The sequence below is a fragment of the Sapajus apella genome, unplaced genomic scaffold, assembly GCF_009761245.1.
Source record: "Sapajus apella isolate SASKATOON/1434 unplaced genomic scaffold, GSC_monkey_1.0 scaffold30, whole genome shotgun sequence".
Taxonomy (NCBI): domain Eukaryota; kingdom Metazoa; phylum Chordata; class Mammalia; order Primates; family Cebidae; genus Sapajus; species Sapajus apella.
Window position 1 is genome coordinate 2,756,765 of NW_022436970.1, and position 18,024 is coordinate 2,774,788.

Below are 18,024 nucleotides of genomic sequence, written 5' to 3' on the forward strand. Positions count from 1 at the left end.
GTGCAGGCCAAAACAGCCGCGCAGGCCAAAACAGCCGCACTGGCACCCGCGGGGCTCCTCCACCTGGGAATCTCCTGGTCTGTGGGCAATAAAAATCCATCTGGAAATGCGGTGTCCACTCACCCTCTGCGCTTTAGCTGGGAGCTGCAATCCTGAGCTGCTCCTGATCGGCCATCTTGGATCTATCCCTATTTTCAGATTTTTCACTGTTGCTGTATACAGATACCTTTGACTTTGTTTATTTATTTTGTTTCTTGCAACTTTGTTGGACTTATTACTTCTTATAGTTTTTTAGTGGATCCTTTAGGCTTTTCTGCATATAAGATAATGTCACTCTCAAACAGAGATAGTTCTACTTTTTGCTTTCCAATAGGGATGCCTTTTATTTTATTTTTTTGCCTAATATTCATGGATAACACCTCCATTACAGGTTGAATGGAAGTGGCAAGAGTGGACATCCTTGTTTTGTTCTTAATCTTAGCAGAGAGAAAACATCTAGTCTTTCACTTTTATTTTTGTTATTTTTATTTTTTTGGATATAATGTCTCACTCTCTTGCCCAGGCTGGAGTGTAGTGGTGCAATGATAGCTTACTGCAGCGTTGATCTCCTGGGTTCAAGTGATCCTCCTGCCTCAGCCTCTCCAGTAACTGGGACTACAGGTGTGCACCACTATACCCGGCTGTTACTGTATTTGGGTTTATCTCTCTGGTTAGCTCTAATAATATTAGCTTTATATATCTGGGTGCTCTGGTATTGGGTGCATATATATTTAAAATTGTTATACCCTCTTGTTGAATTGACTCTTTTCTTATTATATAGTGACCTTTTTTCTCTTCTTATGGTTTTTGTCTTGAAGTCCTATTTTGTCTGATATAAGTGTACCTCTTTTTGCTTTTTTTGGTTTCCATTGGCATGGAATATCTTTTTTCATCCCTTTATTTTCAGTCTATGTCCTTATAGGTGAAGTGTGTTTCTTGTAGGGAAGAGATCATTGGGTCTTGTTTTTTCATCCATTCAGCCGCTCCATCTTTTGATTGGAGAGTTTAGTCCATTTATATTCAGTGTTATTATTGGTAAGTAAGGACTTATTTCTGCTATTTTGTTATTTGTTTTCTGGTGGTTTTGTGGTCTTCTTTATTCCTGTCAGGACTTCCTTTTAGTGATGGTGATTTACTCTGGTGATATGATTTATTTTCTTGCTTTTTATTTTTTGTGTATCCACTGCATGTTTTTGGTTTGAGATTACCATACGGCTTGCAGATACTATCTTATAACCCATTATTTTAAGCTGATAATAACTTAACACTATTTGCATAAACACAAACAAACAAACAGAAGGACAACTAATAAAGTCTCTGCACCTTAACTTCCTCCCTTGCTTTTTAACTTTTTTTAGAGGGGAGACAAGGTCTCACTCTGTCCCTTTCAATCAGGCCAGAGTGCAGTGGCATGACCTTGGCTCACTTCAGCCTCCTCCTCCTGTGCTCAAGCAGTCCTGCCACCTCAGCCTCCCAAGTAGCTGGGACTGCAGGCACGTGCCACCATGCCTGGCTAAGTTTTGTTTTTTTTTGTAGAGATGGGGTTTCCCCATATTACCCAGCTGGTTTCAAACTCCTGAGCTCAAGCAATCCGTCTGCCTTGGCCTTCTAAAGTGCTGGGATTATAGGAATGAGCCAGGGACCTGGCAGCTTTTTAACTTTTTATTGTTACTATTTGTATCTTTCTGTATTGTATGTGTATTGAAAAGTTGTAGTTATTTTTTATTGTTTCATTTAGTCTTTCTGCTTAAGAGTAGTTTTCACAGCATAGTTACAGTGTTACAATATTCTGTTTTTCTGTGCACTTACTATTACTGTTGTTTTGCACCTTCAGATGATTCTTTATTGCTCACTAACATCCTTTTCTTTCTGATTGAAGTACTCTCTTTAGCATTTCTTGTAGGATGGGTCTAGGGTTGATGAAATCCCTCAGCTTTTGTTTGTCTAGAAAGTCTTTATTTCTCTTTCATGCTTGAACGATATTTTGGCTGAATATACTATTCTAGGGTAAACATTTTTTTCCTTCAGTACTCTAAATATGTCATGCCACTCTCTCCTGGCCTGTAAGATCTCCACTGAAAAGTCTGGTTCCAGACGTGTTGGAGCTCCATTGTTTGAGACAGAGTCTCTCTGCCATTCAGGCTGAAGTGCAGTGGTGTGATCTCAGCTTGCTGCAACTCTGCCTACTGGGTTCCAGCGATTCCTGTGCATCAGCCTCCTGAGTAGCTGGGACTCCAGATATGTGCCACCATACCTGGCTAATTATTGTATTTTTAGTAGAGGTGGTGATTTTCCATTTTGCCCAGGCTGGTCTCAAACTACTGGCCTCAAGTGATTCACCCACCTCAGCCTCCCAAAGTGTTGGGATTTTAGGCGTGAGCCACTGTGCCTGGCCCAGTGTATGTTGTGTCTTTTCTCTTGCTGCTTTTAGGATTTTTTCTTTATCCTTGACCTTTGGGAGTTTAATTATTAAATACAGTGAGGTAGTCATCTTTGGGTTAAATTTGCTTGGCGTTATATAACCTTCTTGTACTTGGATATTTATATCTTTCTCTAGATTTGGGAATTCTTTGTTATTATTCCTTTGCATAAACTTTCTACCCCATCTCCTTTTCTACCTCCTCTTTATGACCAGTAACTCTTAGATTTGCTCTTTTGAGGCTATTTTCTAGATCCTATAGGCATGCCTCATTGCTTTTTACTCTTTTGTCTTTTACTGCCGTAGACTGTGTATTTTCAAATAGCCTGTCTTCAGGCTCACTATTTCTTTTCTCTGCTTGATCAATTCTGCTATAAAAAGACTCAGATCTATTATTTAGTATGCCAGTTGCATTTTCAGCTTCAGAATTTCTGCTAGATTCTTTTTTATTATTTTAATCTCTTTCTTAAATTTATCTGCTAGAACTCTGAATTCTTTCTCTGTGTTATCTTGAGTTTCTTTTAGTTTTCTCAAAACAGAGAATTCAAACCCTATTTTGAATTATCCATCTGAACGGTCACATATTTGTTTCTCACGGATTGGTCCCTGTTGCCTTATTTCATTCATTTGGTGAGGTCATGTTTTCCTGGATGGTCTTGATACTTGCAGATGTTTGTCTTGTCTGGCCATGGAAGAATTAAATATTTATTGTAGTCTTCAGTGTCTGGGCTTGTTTGTACCTGTGCTTCTTGGGAAGGCTTTCCAGATATTCTAAAGGACTTAGGTGTTGTATTCTAAGTTGCATCTGCTTTAGGGAGACCCCAAGCCCAGTAACACTGTGGTTCTTGCAGACTTGTAGAGGTACCGCCTTGATGGTCTTGGACAAGATTCAAGTCAACTCTCTGGATTACCAGACAGAGACTGTTGTTCTGTTTTCATGCTTTCTCCCAAACAAACGGAGTCTCTCTGTCTGTTTTGAATCACTTGGAGCTGGGGGTGGAATGACACAAGCACCCCTGTGGCCACCTTCACTAGGACTGTGCTGGGTCAGACTTGAAGCCAGCTAGCACTGGGTCTTTCTTAAGGCCTGTTGTAACCACTCCCTGGCTACTGCCTATGTTTGTTTAAAACCCTGGGTCTCTACTATCAGCCAGTAGTGAAGCCAGCCAGGCCTGTGTCCTTCTCTTCGGGGCTGGAAGATTTCCCCCAGCTCCAGCAGTGCTGTTCAAGAGTCAGACACTAAAGTAAAAAACCTTAGAAGTCTGTCTGGTCTTCTGTTGTATTATGGCTAAGCTGGCACTCAAATAAAAGGTTACTTTTTAAGTTTGGTACTGAAACTAGCATATTTTTGCATTTCCAGATTAATCCTCGAGCGCTGCTGTTTGGTCATACAGCTTCAATCACTTGTTTGTCTAAGGCTTGTGCTTCCAGTGACAAACAGTATATTGTGAGTGCATCTGAAAGTGGGTAAGTATTTTCTCATTTGCCTCTTTTTCTCATGAGTCTTTATAACTAGCACCAGTGTCTTGTAAATATTGGGGCATTTTTTTTATTTTTATTTTAGAATATCTCCTAAATAAATGCTTTTTATTGTCTAAACCTAAAGGGAGATAGTTAAAATCTTCAGGGATGTAAATTTTATCTATGTTAATGATTTTATAATACTTTTATTGTAATTTATGGTATATCCTTTGGCTTGCTTTTGAGAAACTCACAATACTATAAAAGTTAAAGCATGATCATTCATCTCTATGGTGTTTTTATTGAATTGGCAGACAACTTTGAGATTTCCTTTTAAAAACCTGAATAATGCTAGGCTAGCATAAATTTTGGAGATGACGCCATGAAAAAGTTCATAAAATTATATTGATACATGTTAATACACTAACATAACTATTTGTATTCCCAAGTCTCAGAATGTAGCTCGCCTTAGAGAGGCAGGTCATTGAATAGTAGTTCTAAGGCCCAATGTTATTAAATGTTAAAAAAATTTTTTTTTAAAGTTTTCAAAACATTTTTTGGTGCTTAGGAAATTATATCTACACAATATACTAGTGAAGAAAGCTGTGGAACTTGAGGAGAATTAGATAAGAAATTGTTTGGCCGAGCGCGGTGGCTCACACCTGTAATCCCAGCACTTTGGGAGGCTGAGGCCTCATCCTCCCTGAGATGGATCATGAGGTCCGGAATTTGAGACCAGCCTGGCCAATATGGTGAAACCCTGTCTCTACTAAAAAAAAAAAAAAAAAAAAATACAAAAATTAGCCTGGTGTGGTACATGCCAGTAGTCTCAGCTACTTGGGAGGATAAGGCAGAAGAATTGCTTGAACTTGGGAGATGTAGGTTGCAGCGAGCCCAGATTGCACCACTGCACTCCAGCCTAGGCGACAGAGCAAGACTCTGTCTCAAAAAAAAAAAAAAGAAAAAAGGAAAAAGGAAATTGTTGCTATCTGTGGTGGTTTACTCCTGTAATCCTGCTGATACTTTGGGATGCCGAGATGGGCGGATCACTTAAGCCCAGGAGTTTGAGACCAGACTGAGCAACATGTCAAAACCCCGTCTGTACAAAAAATACAAAAACTAGCCAGGCATGATGGCGTGCGCCTATAGTCCAAGCTGCTCAGGAGGCCGAGGTGAGAGGATCACCTGACCCCAGGAGGTTGAGGCTATAGTGAGCTGTGATTGTGCTACTGCACTCCAGCCTGGGTGACACAGTGAGACCCTATCTCAAAAAAATCAAAACAAAACAAAATTGTTCTCCCTATTGAAGAGAACCTTGTGTAATTCATTGGAACAAAAAGCAACATAAGGTAAAAATATTATAGCTTTTGGTCAATTAAAGGATAATTTAAATTACAATGCATATTCTAAATTGGATGCTCCTTGAAGAATTGTCTTATGTAATACCATGTGAGATATAGAAAAATGGGATCTTAGAGAAAACCCTAATAGTATCAGGATTGTTGCATTTTATTAATTTTTTCTGTTAAATTTATTTCTTCAATAGACAAGGCATGTTGAGATTTCTAATTTTCAATGTTATATCTTTAGTTTGAGATTTGTTTGGTATGCATTCAACAAAATTACAATAAATACAGAATAAAAACCGGAATCTTATATTTAATTTGCAAAGGTTTCGAATTCAGGTGACTTTAACTTTTGATTTTTGCAGTTCTAAATTCTCTAGTTACCTGGATAACAAATATAAAATTTCAGTAGTTCAAATTAGAAGTTTTTTCTTGTTTTTGTCACTTGCCCCTCATGTGTCACTTGAGGCCTCTACTCTGCTTCACTCTTATCCTTAATTTGAGGTTCAGAGTGAGGGAGCAACCGCTGTGTGAAGCAGCCACTCTCTGGAACAGAGCTGTTGAAGGCCTTGCATTGGTTCTGGCGGGAACTACTTACAAGACTACTATCCAAAAGGGAAACAGGAAATGCAGCCCTATTATGGTCCTAGAAATGATGTGGAATGTGGTTGGGGGTGGGGGGTTAGGAAGGTAGGAGGGAGGACTGGAAATTTTGATGAATAGCAGTAATGACTGTATGCTACTTTTTCTGAAATGTCTTAGTTTTAATGGAAGATTAATTTTAAATCACCGTGACAAAGTTGAATGGTGCTTTAAAAAGTCACATTCAAAGCTGACCATTATTTTGTTTTCTAGAGAGATGTGCCTCTGGGATGTGAGTGATGGCAGATGTATTGAATTTACAAAATTAGCTTGCACACATACTGGCATACAGGTTAGTATCTATTTCTGTGACTCTAAGCACAAACTATTACAGTATATAATTTTAAATATTTTTAAAACACCGAGCCTGTATTTTTATATGAAAAATGGTAGTAGTAATAGGACAAGAAACTGAATTGAAGCAGTAAAAGTACTCCTCGTAAGATGGGAGAGTTGGGAGGGGTGGGAAAGGAGAGGAGACTAATGGGGAAAGCTAGAGGGAAAGCAGATTGCCACTGCTTCTGCTGTTCTGGGCTACCTTGGGTACCTACTCCAGAGGCCCTTTACTGCTTGGGGAAATGCTCTAGGTCCTAAATAATGGAATTCTTACTTGTAAAAGCCTTTGTGATTCCACTTGTGATTGACATAAATTGACCTGCTTTTTGGACCATATCTTTTTTATTGCTCATGCAGTTGATCCTTGGACGTGTATTTTTAAAACTTTCCAGCTCTTCAGAAGGCATGACTGTTTCATATGCCTGTAGAGTGTGACACAGGAATTTGTAGTTTCTGACTTACATTCCTGGTATTCTTTTTTACTTTTTCATAGTCGTCACATTCTCTGTACTTCAGTTAATTAATTGTTTATTGTGTTGTTGAGAAAATTATAAATTATATTAAAAATATGATCAATTACGATTTCAGTGGAAAGGAAGAGAAGGTAACTCACATTTATTGAGCAGATATGGTGTAGGCATTTCTTGTATTGTGTTTGATTTAGACCTCCTGACACCCTTACATATTAAATAGGAGTATATAATTTTACATATAAGAAAGCTGAGGCCCTGATTATGTTTGAACATCAATCATTCTTCTAAAATTGTATTTGCATAACTAGTAATTATAAGCGTATACTTCCTATTTTTGCTCATTTCAAATTCATATTATTTTTGTGACCCGCCTAAGCTTCCCTTTTGATTTGATTTGTAAAGCTGATTTTATTCAGGTGTTTTATTAATTTATTCAACAGTTCTGTTTTAAATGCTAGAGGGGGATAAAAATAATTATCACAAATTCTGTTTCAAAATAGTTCAAAAGGGAGGATAAGATGTTAGGAAAATAATTTTTGTTAGCTATTTAAAAATGTTAATATAACTTAACATATGTGTGTGCACATACACCCATATAATATGTACCATTTGGCAAATAGCTAAAATTCTTACTAAAGAAGTTGAGCTTTAGGAGAATATTGTAATAACCTTGATGAATGCATATTAATCAAGTATCTAAATTAAAGGAGAACACTCAGAAATCTTTTTCCTTTTGGCATGAATGTAGTTCTACCAGTTCTCTGTTGGGAATCAGCGAGAAGGAAGGCTTTTATGCCATGGACATTACCCTGAAATCCTTGTTGTGGATGCTACCAGCCTTGAAGTATTGTACTCCTTAGTATCAAAGATATCACCAGACTGGATTAGCTCCATGAGTATTATTCGATCCCACCGAACACAAGGTCAGTGTTTTATGCCTGTTAGGAGCTTTAGCACCATGACTTAATGTTTAATTTACTATAAAATTCTATAATTTATCATAAATTAATACTTTGGGCTATAGTCTTCTATTTAAGAAATAACTACAGCAATAATTTATGGTCTGTTTCCTCCTTCATAAAGGGATCTTTGATTGAATGAAGAGTTAATTGTTGGCTTATCTCCATTCCGTGATGCACAGATTACCAGCCTTTGACAGAGTATGTGGGTGATTTTCTGAAGTGGAGGAAGAACATCTTAACCTTTGGGGGTGTGGTGGGAGGAACTGTAGTTTTAAGTATATATTTCTAAAGCCTGGTTCTATCACTTGCTTAAGAGGCATAGGAAATATTTGCATTTCAAATGGAGATAGTGAAAAAGGAGAGATTATACACAGTTAAATTTAATGAAAGTTACTGGAGGGGCTGATAGATACTTGATGCTCAATAAATATTATCTTTTCTTCATTTTTGTTGAAACCTCTCAGTAACAATTGTGAAAGAAAAAGTAAAGTTGTTCAGGAAAAGAGCAGGAATTAATGCAGAACATTGAATGTTTACTTTTATAAGTCTTTTAAGGAGCATTCTTTTACTTTCAAATGGCTTCATAGTTATGTACTTCCTATAGAGGCTGGTCAATAACCACCACCACTACTACCAGTGTCACCAGCACCATCACCATGAAGACTTTTCTTTATTGTGTTTTTATAATACCAAGCACCACGCTAAGCATTTACATATGTCCAATTCTTGCAATACTTAGTGGGGTAGGTACTGTTAATATTCATCATATAGATGGGGAGAATGATGAGGGTTAGGGTGAGGGAGTCTTTGCTTAAGATCACAAAGTAACTATGTGGCTGATTGGTGGCCAAATGGACCCTGGAGTAGTTCCTTTAATCGAGGTGTTACAGTGCTTCCCATTAGTGAATTGCCTTCAACTTTATAGGAGCTTTCCCTTTGTAACCTCTTAGGGTTGGAAAATCAGCATGTAGCTTTTTATTCAGTAGGCATTCAGCAAATACTTATTGAATGGCTGCAATCTTCCAGGTGCAAGGGATTGAAATAGTAATATTTAAGGGAGTCAGATTCTAATAAAGAATAATTATATATAAACATATAACAGTTTAGAGTGCAAAGTGTGCAAGATGGAAAAACAGTATGAAGAGGATGGCAGTGAAGCTGCTTGAGAGCAATAGAAGGCTGCCCAGATCAGATAAAGTCTGATCTAGGATTTGAAAGATGAGGAAGAGTTTGGCAGACATGTGATCAGGGTGTTTCTGGCAGAGGAGATAGTCTGTAGGGACAAAAGCATTGAAATTATGACGGTTGTATTTGTGAAACTAGAAATTATCTTTTTCTGGAGCATGAAGTATGAGGGAAGGAGTGGCAGGATATGAGGCTGGCAGAGTTGGCAGGAGACAGATCTTGACAGCCCTGTATATCAGCTAGGGAATTCATCTTGTGGATCAGGGGTGGGCAAACTTGTACTGTAAAGGGCGAGATATGAAATATTTTAGGCTCTGCAGGTCATATGATCTATGTTTCAACTAGTCAACTCTGCTGTTGTAGCACAAAAGCAGCCACAGACAATACATCAGTGAATGAGCCTGGCTGTGTTCAGCTTCATTTCCTGCCATGTTCTTCAGAGTGTTGGTTCTCAAGTTTGTTAATAGGTATTAGTGAAAAAGGTGGAATCTCTGGTCAAATATATTTGGGAGATGTTTGGTAAAACAAAATTGAGCAGGTTTCTTTCACGTGAACCTCCTCAGAGAGGCTCTTTATGCATCTTAGAGAATTACTGCTTGATTCCTAAACATAACAGTGAGAATGAGGTTCGCTTTAATTTTCCAGGCAATAGGGAACTCATCATTCATATACTTACCTCTAATATTAGTTAAAATGAATTCTTTATTTAAAAAAGATCTGTATTTGTGACCAAGCAGTTTGCATATTTAAAATTTTTATACTCCTGTATATGTAGGCACTGTAGTGTGAAAAGAATAGAATGTAACTTCAATTAATAATTCATTCCAATGCCTTACAGTGCCTAGAGAACTATGTGATATTGGTAAGGTTTTTGTTTAAAGATAACGATTTTTTAAATGACAGTAATAACTCAAGTTTGTTGAGAATTTAGTATGTGCTGAATGGTTTCCCTTGGTGTGTCTTAATTTTTATAACAACTCATTAGGATAGGTACTCTTGTTAATCATTTATATTTGCTTCCAGATAAGAAAATTGAATTTAAGATAGTTTGTTATCTAAGATTCTATGGTTAATTAGTGAAGAAAAAGGTGATTTTGCTTTTAACATTCACCTCCGTCCCTCTGGAGCCCGAATTGACTGCCTTCTAATGCTCATCCTCTCAAATTTCCTGTACATGACCCTGGTACTGTCACTGGTCCCTTACCTGAAGCTTAGGAATTTAGGTTTTATATCATATTTTTTTCTTGATTACATTCTGTGGAGGATGTAATGTGCAATGAAATATCTGGAAGTTGGGCAAGGTATGTGGGAAAAGGGGAGAAATTAGTGCCTCGAAGAAATAAAGTGACTGAGCTCATCCGTGATAAATAATGGATTTTGAAATGTAAAAGTTCATTGTTAATCAAGAACATTTGAAATTATTAAAAACTTCTTAATTAGAAATAAAAAATTAATTAGCTAGAAATAATTTTCCTTTAAGTGTTCGGCCATGTTCATTAACTTGTGTTTCAAAACCTGGTTTCTGTTTCATGAAATAGAGAGTTGTGCTTTTCTGCTAATTGTATGTAAAACATGCTGTTGTCTAATTTCATTTAGCAAAACATCTAAATATTTAGAAAGCAAGCATGTTATGTTTGTAACCTGGGCTGCTTTTTTGTCCCTTCTCATTTTAGAGGACACTGTGGTAGCACTCTCGGTGACTGGCATCTTGAAGGTATGGATTGTCACCTCGGAAATAAGTGACACGCAGGTGAGAAAAAGGAAGCTGGGTTGATTTTTCTGGCTTTATTCTCTGTCGTTGGAAATTTTAGTAATGATATGCCCCTTCCATTTTTTTAAGGGGAAGGGAAAAAGCTGTTCTTTTTTGATAATTTTCTTATAGACATAGTATGGAAGATTCTCTAGTGTGCTAGGGGAGTGAATTTTTTATTCAGTTTTAGTGGCAACATCTGCTCTATCACAGATATAAGAGAGAAACATATTGCACAGGATATGAAGAGGAGAAACATAAAAGAGGTGGAGTTCTCCTCAACTGCTTCTGTTTAAATTGACTCAAAGGAAAAAAAAAAAATAAAGCAAATCACTACAAAAAATATACAAAGCCATTTTTAGTCATCTGTTTCAGTTCTTTGGGCTTGAATTTCTTGTTATTTTATATTAATGAGAAAGATCAAGACTGACAATTTTGATGTTACTCTCTTCAGCTAGGGAATTTTTAGGCATGGAATTCAGGAGAAAACAAAGGAATTTAAAAGCACATACAGCTACAAAAATTAGGATTAAGGCAAACTTCAGCATCTGTCATTACCAGAGCGATGACACTCGGAGTCTCATCAGAATCGAAAGCTCAGGGGATTTTGTAGCAACAATATTTGTGCCTAACTGCTTTGAGGGTATATCTTTGCTGCTTTTTACTACCTTGGCTCTTACCTGAGGGGCCAAAATGATGAACATGTCAAGTGATGCCTTTATTTCATTTTGTTGCCTTTATCATTGTATGATAATTTAAATTGACAACCAAGCTATTCCTAAAGTTTTACAAGTCTTTCTCTTTTCAGGATACTGAACCAATATTTGAGGAGGAATCCAAACCAATTTATTGTCAGAATTGCCAAAGCATCTCTTTTTGCGCATTTACACAAAGGTCACTTTTGGTTGTGTGTTCCAAATATTGGAGGGTAAGATAATTATGTAAATAAGAAACTGTATATTTATCCTTCATGACATTGGTTTATCAGATTTCCAGAGAACCCTAAAGAAGTACTTGGTGCAAGACTATTTTAGCCATTTGGAATTCATGTCTGCTTTTGATATCACATTTTGAGAAGTTGAGACTTGGCTATATGTAGTTGTTTTTGTTTGTTTGTTTGTGTTTATGGAATGATTCAGTTAGAGACTGTATTTCATTTGTCTTAATTTCTCCTTTTTGCTACGATTTTAGTCACTATCTTGTCAGTACAACATGAGCAGTGGTAGGGAGTTTTCTACAGGTTGGACATTTCTTTGTAGGGTGTTATTAAAGCCAGTAGTGAATATTTTCCCTGGCTTCTTAGAGTTGGAAAGTCTTCTCATATCACATCAGAGCTAATGATAGAAGAGGCATATTACCTCCATGTTGCCAGATTTTAATATTTCTATAATAGAAAAAAAAACATGTTTTGGGCACTCGTTCTGTGACTAGCACTTTTTTTCAAAGCTTGCCATGTATTATTTCTTTTAATCCTCACAATTTTCTGAGGTTAGGTGGATTAGCTATTTAATTCTGAATAGCAAATCATTCCAGAAGTTTGCATTTTTAAAACAACAAACATGTTTTGTCACCCAGTTTCTTGTTTTTATTTTTTGTTTTTTTAAAGAGATGGGGTCTTGTTTTGTAGCCCAGGCTGGAGTGCAGTGGCCGTCATAGCTCACTAGATCTTCTGGCCTCAAGGGATCCCCCTACCTCAGCCTCCTGAGTAGCCAGGACTACAGGCACGCATCAACATGCCTGGCTAATTTTAGAATTTTTTTGCAGGGATGAGGTCTCACCTCGTTGCCCAGGATGGCCTTGAACTCCTGGGCTCAAGCAATCCTCTTGCCTCTGCCTCCCGAGGTACTGGGATTATAGGCATGAGCCACCATTCCTGGCTACATGTTGTTCTTTAAAAACAGTCACAAAAGGCAGCGTACACTTAGGGAGGAGGATTACACATGGGTGTGAACACCAGGGTTTGGGATCACTGGGGCCCTCTTAGAGACTGCTTATCGCAGAAGGACTTGTTACTTTCCCCATTTTGCAGATGAGGCAGCTGAGGCAGTGAGTGGACAAATATCTTGACAAAGGATATATAAATGGATGGTAGTGAAGTTGCTGAGTTATAGTGAAGGTATCTGACTGCTGGAGCTGCTCTCGTTACTACTGTGCTATACTGTCTCACAATTGGAACATGGAATGGACTGTTTCCTGAGCTTAGAACACAAGGGGATGGGCCATATAGTGAAAGGACTGACTAGGGAAGCGACATCTTAACCTTATCATTGTCACTTACTATTTTAGAATAAGATTAGAGAGGAAAAACTAGCCGCTGTTTGCTTAGAGTAGGTTTTATAGGGTTCTTCCTTTGTCTTAAAATTAAAATATATGCAAATAGCAATAAAAAATAGGCTGGGCACGGTGGCTTATGCCTGTAATCCCAACACTTTGGGAGGCTGAGGCAGGCGGATCACAAGGTCAGGAGTTTGAGAGCAGCCTGGCCAACATGGTGAAACCCCGTCTCTACTAAAAATTTAAAAAAAAAAAAAAAAAAGCTGGGCATTGTGGTGCACACCTGTAATTCCAGTTTTTTGGGATGCTGAGGCGGGAGAATTGCTTGAACCCGGAGGGGGAAGTTGCAGTGAGCTGAGATGATGCCACTGCATTCAGCCTGGGCAAAGAGCAAGACTTTGTTTCAGGGTATCAAAAAAAGGGCAAGAATATACAGTGAAAAATGTGTCTCTTTCCCTCTGGAACTTCTCTTCCCCTTCCAGATAGAGTATGTAGTATCAGTTTCATTTGTGTCCATTATAAACATTTTATAATTATGTGAGAACAGCTTTTTCTTTTTTAAAATGCATACCTAAGAGTAGAAAGGCAACTCACGTAGAGAAGATAATTACAATATATATAGATGATGAAGAATTGTTCAGTTTTTATAAAAAAAAACCAACTCCTGAAAATCAAGAAGAAAAATACAGGCAAGAGGAAATTGGACAAAAATGTTTTACAAAAGATGAAAGCCAGATGGCCAGTAAATGTACAGAAAGAGGCTCAGCTTCATTAATCATCATATTAAGACAATATGATGAGATAGTACTACAACTCACCAGAATTGCTTTTTAAGATACTTATTATCATGAAGAAGTTTTGAGTTGGGCATATCATAAGCTGAGATTAAAATAAAGTCTTTCCTTTTCCCCTAATTTTTATATGGTTTTATTTTTATTTTTATTTTTGTCTGTTTTGAGACAGAGTCTTGCTGTCTGCCAGGCTGGAATGCAATGGTGCAGTCTTGGCTCACTGTAACCTCCACCCCCCAGTTATTTTTCTGCCTCAGCCTTCCAAGTAGCTGGGACCACAGGCATGCGCCACCATGCCCAACCAATTTTTGTATTTTTAGTAGAGATGGATTTTTCCATGTTAGCTGGGCTGGTCTTGAACTCCTGGCATCAAGTGATCTGCCTGCCTTGGCCTCCCAAAATGCTGGGATTATAGGTATGAGCCATTGTGCCTGGCCTACATGGTTTTGTCTTACATACCTTTGAATATTTACTCTGGAATTTATTTTGTATAAATTGTGAAATGTAGATGCAATTTTATTTTTATTCCAGATGTACCCCTCCAAGTCCCTAATGCCATTTGTTGAATAATTCATTCATCTGTTGTTGTGCCTTGATAATACACAATATTCCTACATTATTGAATCTATTTGCAGACTTCTGGATTTGTCTGCTCGTCCGTGAATTAATACTGTATTAACTTTCATAGTTTTATGATTTGTTTTAACAGATAATAGGCATGTGGGCTAGTTTTCCCTTTATTATTCTTTCTTGAAGTTTTCTTGGCTATGATTGTAGTGCTAATGTTATACACTGATAAATATTATAAGAAATGGTAAATGCAGCTAGGATGTGTTCTAACTTCAAGGCTCCATATAAGCAACTTCACTGTTTTCTTTAAAGAAAAGTAAAATAAAATCTCTGAGCTATTGAGGAATGAGGAATTACTCATTCCTCCTAGGAAAATTTTCTAACAACATTTAATGTACTTTTTTTCAAACATTGAAAGTGATAGAATAATTCTGCTAGGAATTATAAAAGCAGGGTTTTTATTCTAGCTCTGTCACTTACTGGACAGATGACTTTGAGCAATTGATCAAATCCTTATTTGTGTTCATTTCCTGCTGTAAACTGGAATAGTAACACCTGCGGTGATTCTGAGGGTCATATGAGATAATAATTGTAAAGGTACTTTGTAAACTTTGCAGTACCTTGCAAATGTGAAGCCCTATCAGATTACTAGCCTTTATTGTTGGTGAAATTATAGTGATTTGACTTTTATATGTGAAAACTATTACATAGTAAAATTGAGCCTGTTAACTATAGTATTTTAGAACATTGATGAAATAATGTAAAGCAAAGTAATTCCGTTATAATAACGAGTTATTCCCATGCCAGAGTTTATTGTTAGAAATGTTACTGGGCCAGGCAAGGTGGCTCATGCCTGTAATCCCAGCACTTTGGGAGGCCAAGGCGGGAGGATTGCTTGAGCCCAGGAGTTCGAGACCAGCCTGGGCAACATGGTGAGACCCTGTCTCTACAAGAAATAAAAAATTAAAAAGTTAGAGCAGGGCATGGTGGCATGCTCTTGCAGTCCCAGCTATTCAAGAGGCTGAGGTAGGAGAATCCCTTGAGCCCAGGAGTTTGAGATTACAGTAAGCTCTGCCACTTTACTCCAGCCGAGGTGGCAGAGAAAGACCTTGTCTCAAAAAAAAAAAAAGAGAGAGAAATGCTGTTATTAGACATAGAAATAAAACAAGACTCAAGCCTGCATTCTTGAGGTTGATTTCCTATTATTTGCAATGTTTTAACGGAATACTTTCTCTAGATAGAAAGTCTGAGAATAACTCTTCCTGTTGGGGGAGCAACCTCTCTCTACTTGTCATAATCTATTCCCTGTCCACAGGGAGGTAACTCACAACTAGGGGCCTAGTTGTGTTTTCCCTATTGAAGGTGACCTTTCTTAGGGCTTATTGACAAACTGTCTTTATCTTGTCTTTATCTGATGCAGTGAACTGAGTTTTCTAAATATATTTCTAGACTCTTTTTTTAAACTTGAAATGTCACTGGATCTTACTTATTACAACAACATGGAGTTGATTGTGGATTTCTTTCTTCCTTGCAGGTGTTTGATGCTGGAGACTATTCCTTGTTGTGTTCAGGTCCTAGTGAAAATGGACAGACATGGACCGGAGGGGACTTTGTCTCAGCAGATAAAGTCATCATTTGGACAGAAAATGGACAAAGTTATGTTTACAAACTACCTGCAAGGTATGCAGTAAGTAATAAATTAGGACTGTCATCAAAAGTAAAAGATTCAGAATTTAGGATATGACCTGAACTTATGAAAATGTATTTAGTATAAATATTTAACTTTGGTAAAACACTTCAGAACTTAAGTTAGATTTTTAATTCCAATTTAACTTCTAACTGCAAAAATTAGGTGGATTTTTATTTGAACAATAATATTTTTATAATATTAATTATTTAATTTAATGCCTACATTAAATTAACTATAACTTTAAAATCCCCTTTTTGGCCAATACCAGAAAACCTTGTCATATGAAATTACAACATATTAATGTCAGTATTTTAATTGAGTTGTATTTTTCCCATTTTCAGTTGCCTTCCAGCTAGTGATTCATTCCGCAGTGATGTGGGGAAAGCAGTTGAAAAGTTAATTCCTCCTGTACAACATAGCCTCTTGGATCGAAAAGATAAAGAGGTAAAACTTTTGAGGTATCATTTATAATTGAAAGTTACATTGAAAAACTTTCACAACTCTATTTGTTGTTGTCTTTTGATAGAATTTGATACACTTGAAAGATTTGTTACAATTCAAAGCACTGTGTTAGGCTGGGCATGGTGGCTCACGCCTGTAATCCCAAAACTTTGGGAGGCCTAGGTGGGCAGATCACGAGGTCACGAAATCAAGACCAACCTGGCCAACATAGTGAAACCCCATCTCTATTAAAATACAAAAATTAGCTGGGAGTGGTGGGGCTCATCTGTAGTCTCAGCTGCTTGGGAGGCTGAGGCAGGAGAATTGCTTGAAGCCGGGAGGCGGAGGTTACAGTGAGTCGAGATCACACCACTGCACTCCAGCCTGGTGCCTGGCAAAAGAGCGAGACTCTGTCTCAAAAAAAAAAAAAAAAAACAAACAAAAAACAAAGCACTGTGTTAGATGGAAAACATTTTGAGATGGTCAATTATAAGGACATTTCAAAATTTGCTTATTTAAAAATACATAATATGCCTGTGAAGTAACATTCCATTTTCTAAGAGTGCAAGTGATCTTATGCCAAATGCATTTTGAAATTGACTTTTTGATGAAGTTTATATTGATGGTGTAAATTATTTTACATACTAATATGTAATTATAAATATAGTGACAGATGTAATTTTAGAAGAGCACACATAGTTACATAACAATGCTGAGTAGTTCATTAATTGAACAAGGCATTGCAATACCTCCAGAGAATCAGGTAGCAGTTTAAATCATTAGAAACTAGAAATGAGGAATAAAACATATTTTCTCTATAAAAACAAAAGTTTATTGTGATTCCTGAAAACGTGCTTAATGTCCACTTAAAGTACAATAGCAGTTAGTACTGGGTTTTCAACTCTATATTGAGCAGTAAGAAAGACTCTTTGGCTTTGAAAGCAGAGGTTTTTTTTTTTTGTTTATTTGTTCATTAATTGATATTCTGGGTTTCCTCGGCTTTATCATTCTGAACATTATGTCTCACGTTTTTGTGGCGGTAATGCTAGGGGAAGGGAATTGTTCTTTCCATGAATATTTTGTATATACAGGATTTATACATCTGTTTACAGTTAAGATCTTCTGTAGCCTGCCTGTTCTTTACTCAAACTTCTACTTATTACTCCTTAACCTAGTCACTTCCAATTAACCTAAGAAATAATGACTTGTATAAGAAATACACATACACAAAACAAAACAAAAAAATGCATATCATTAAAAAAATATCAGCCCCCAATACGTTTTAAATTAAAAATATGTATTTTGTGGTATGTTGAAATACAGAATATTGGTTATTACAGCTGCTGTAGCAAATTCTCCTTGTTAAATATGTAGTTTATCAATTAAAAATTTCAGCCTGGGCAACTTGGTGAGACCCCATGTCTACAAAAAAAAATATTAGCATGATGTGGTGGTACATGCCTGTAGTCCTAGCTACTTGGGAGGCTAAAGCAGGTGGATCCCTTGAGCCAGGGAGGTGGAGGCTGCAGTGAGCAGTGATCATGCCACTGCACTCCAGCCTGGGCAACATTGCAAGACCCTTTCTTAAAAGCAAAAAATAAATAAATAAATAAAACAATTGGTTATACTTAATACATATAGTTTC

At 37.1% G+C, this 18,024-nt stretch overlaps 1 protein-coding gene across 4 annotated transcripts in view; it reads left to right on the top strand.

Annotated features, from left to right (window-relative positions):
• The window catches only part of WDR7 (WD repeat domain 7), a 391,158-nt gene that overhangs the window by 44,977 nt on the left and 328,157 nt on the right, over nt 1-18,024 (top strand). For all 4 annotated transcript variants that reach the window (XM_032293871.1, XM_032293869.1, XM_032293870.1 and 1 more), the window contains 7 exons: nt 3,819-3,925; nt 6,121-6,199; nt 7,465-7,639; nt 10,537-10,613; nt 11,422-11,541; nt 15,783-15,928; nt 16,280-16,382. In XM_032293871.1, coding sequence (XP_032149762.1) covers nt 3,819-3,925; nt 6,121-6,199; nt 7,465-7,639; nt 10,537-10,613; nt 11,422-11,541; nt 15,783-15,928; nt 16,280-16,382 — 807 coding nt within the window. The remainder of the gene's footprint in view (nt 1-3,818; nt 3,926-6,120; nt 6,200-7,464; nt 7,640-10,536; nt 10,614-11,421; nt 11,542-15,782; nt 15,929-16,279; nt 16,383-18,024) is intronic.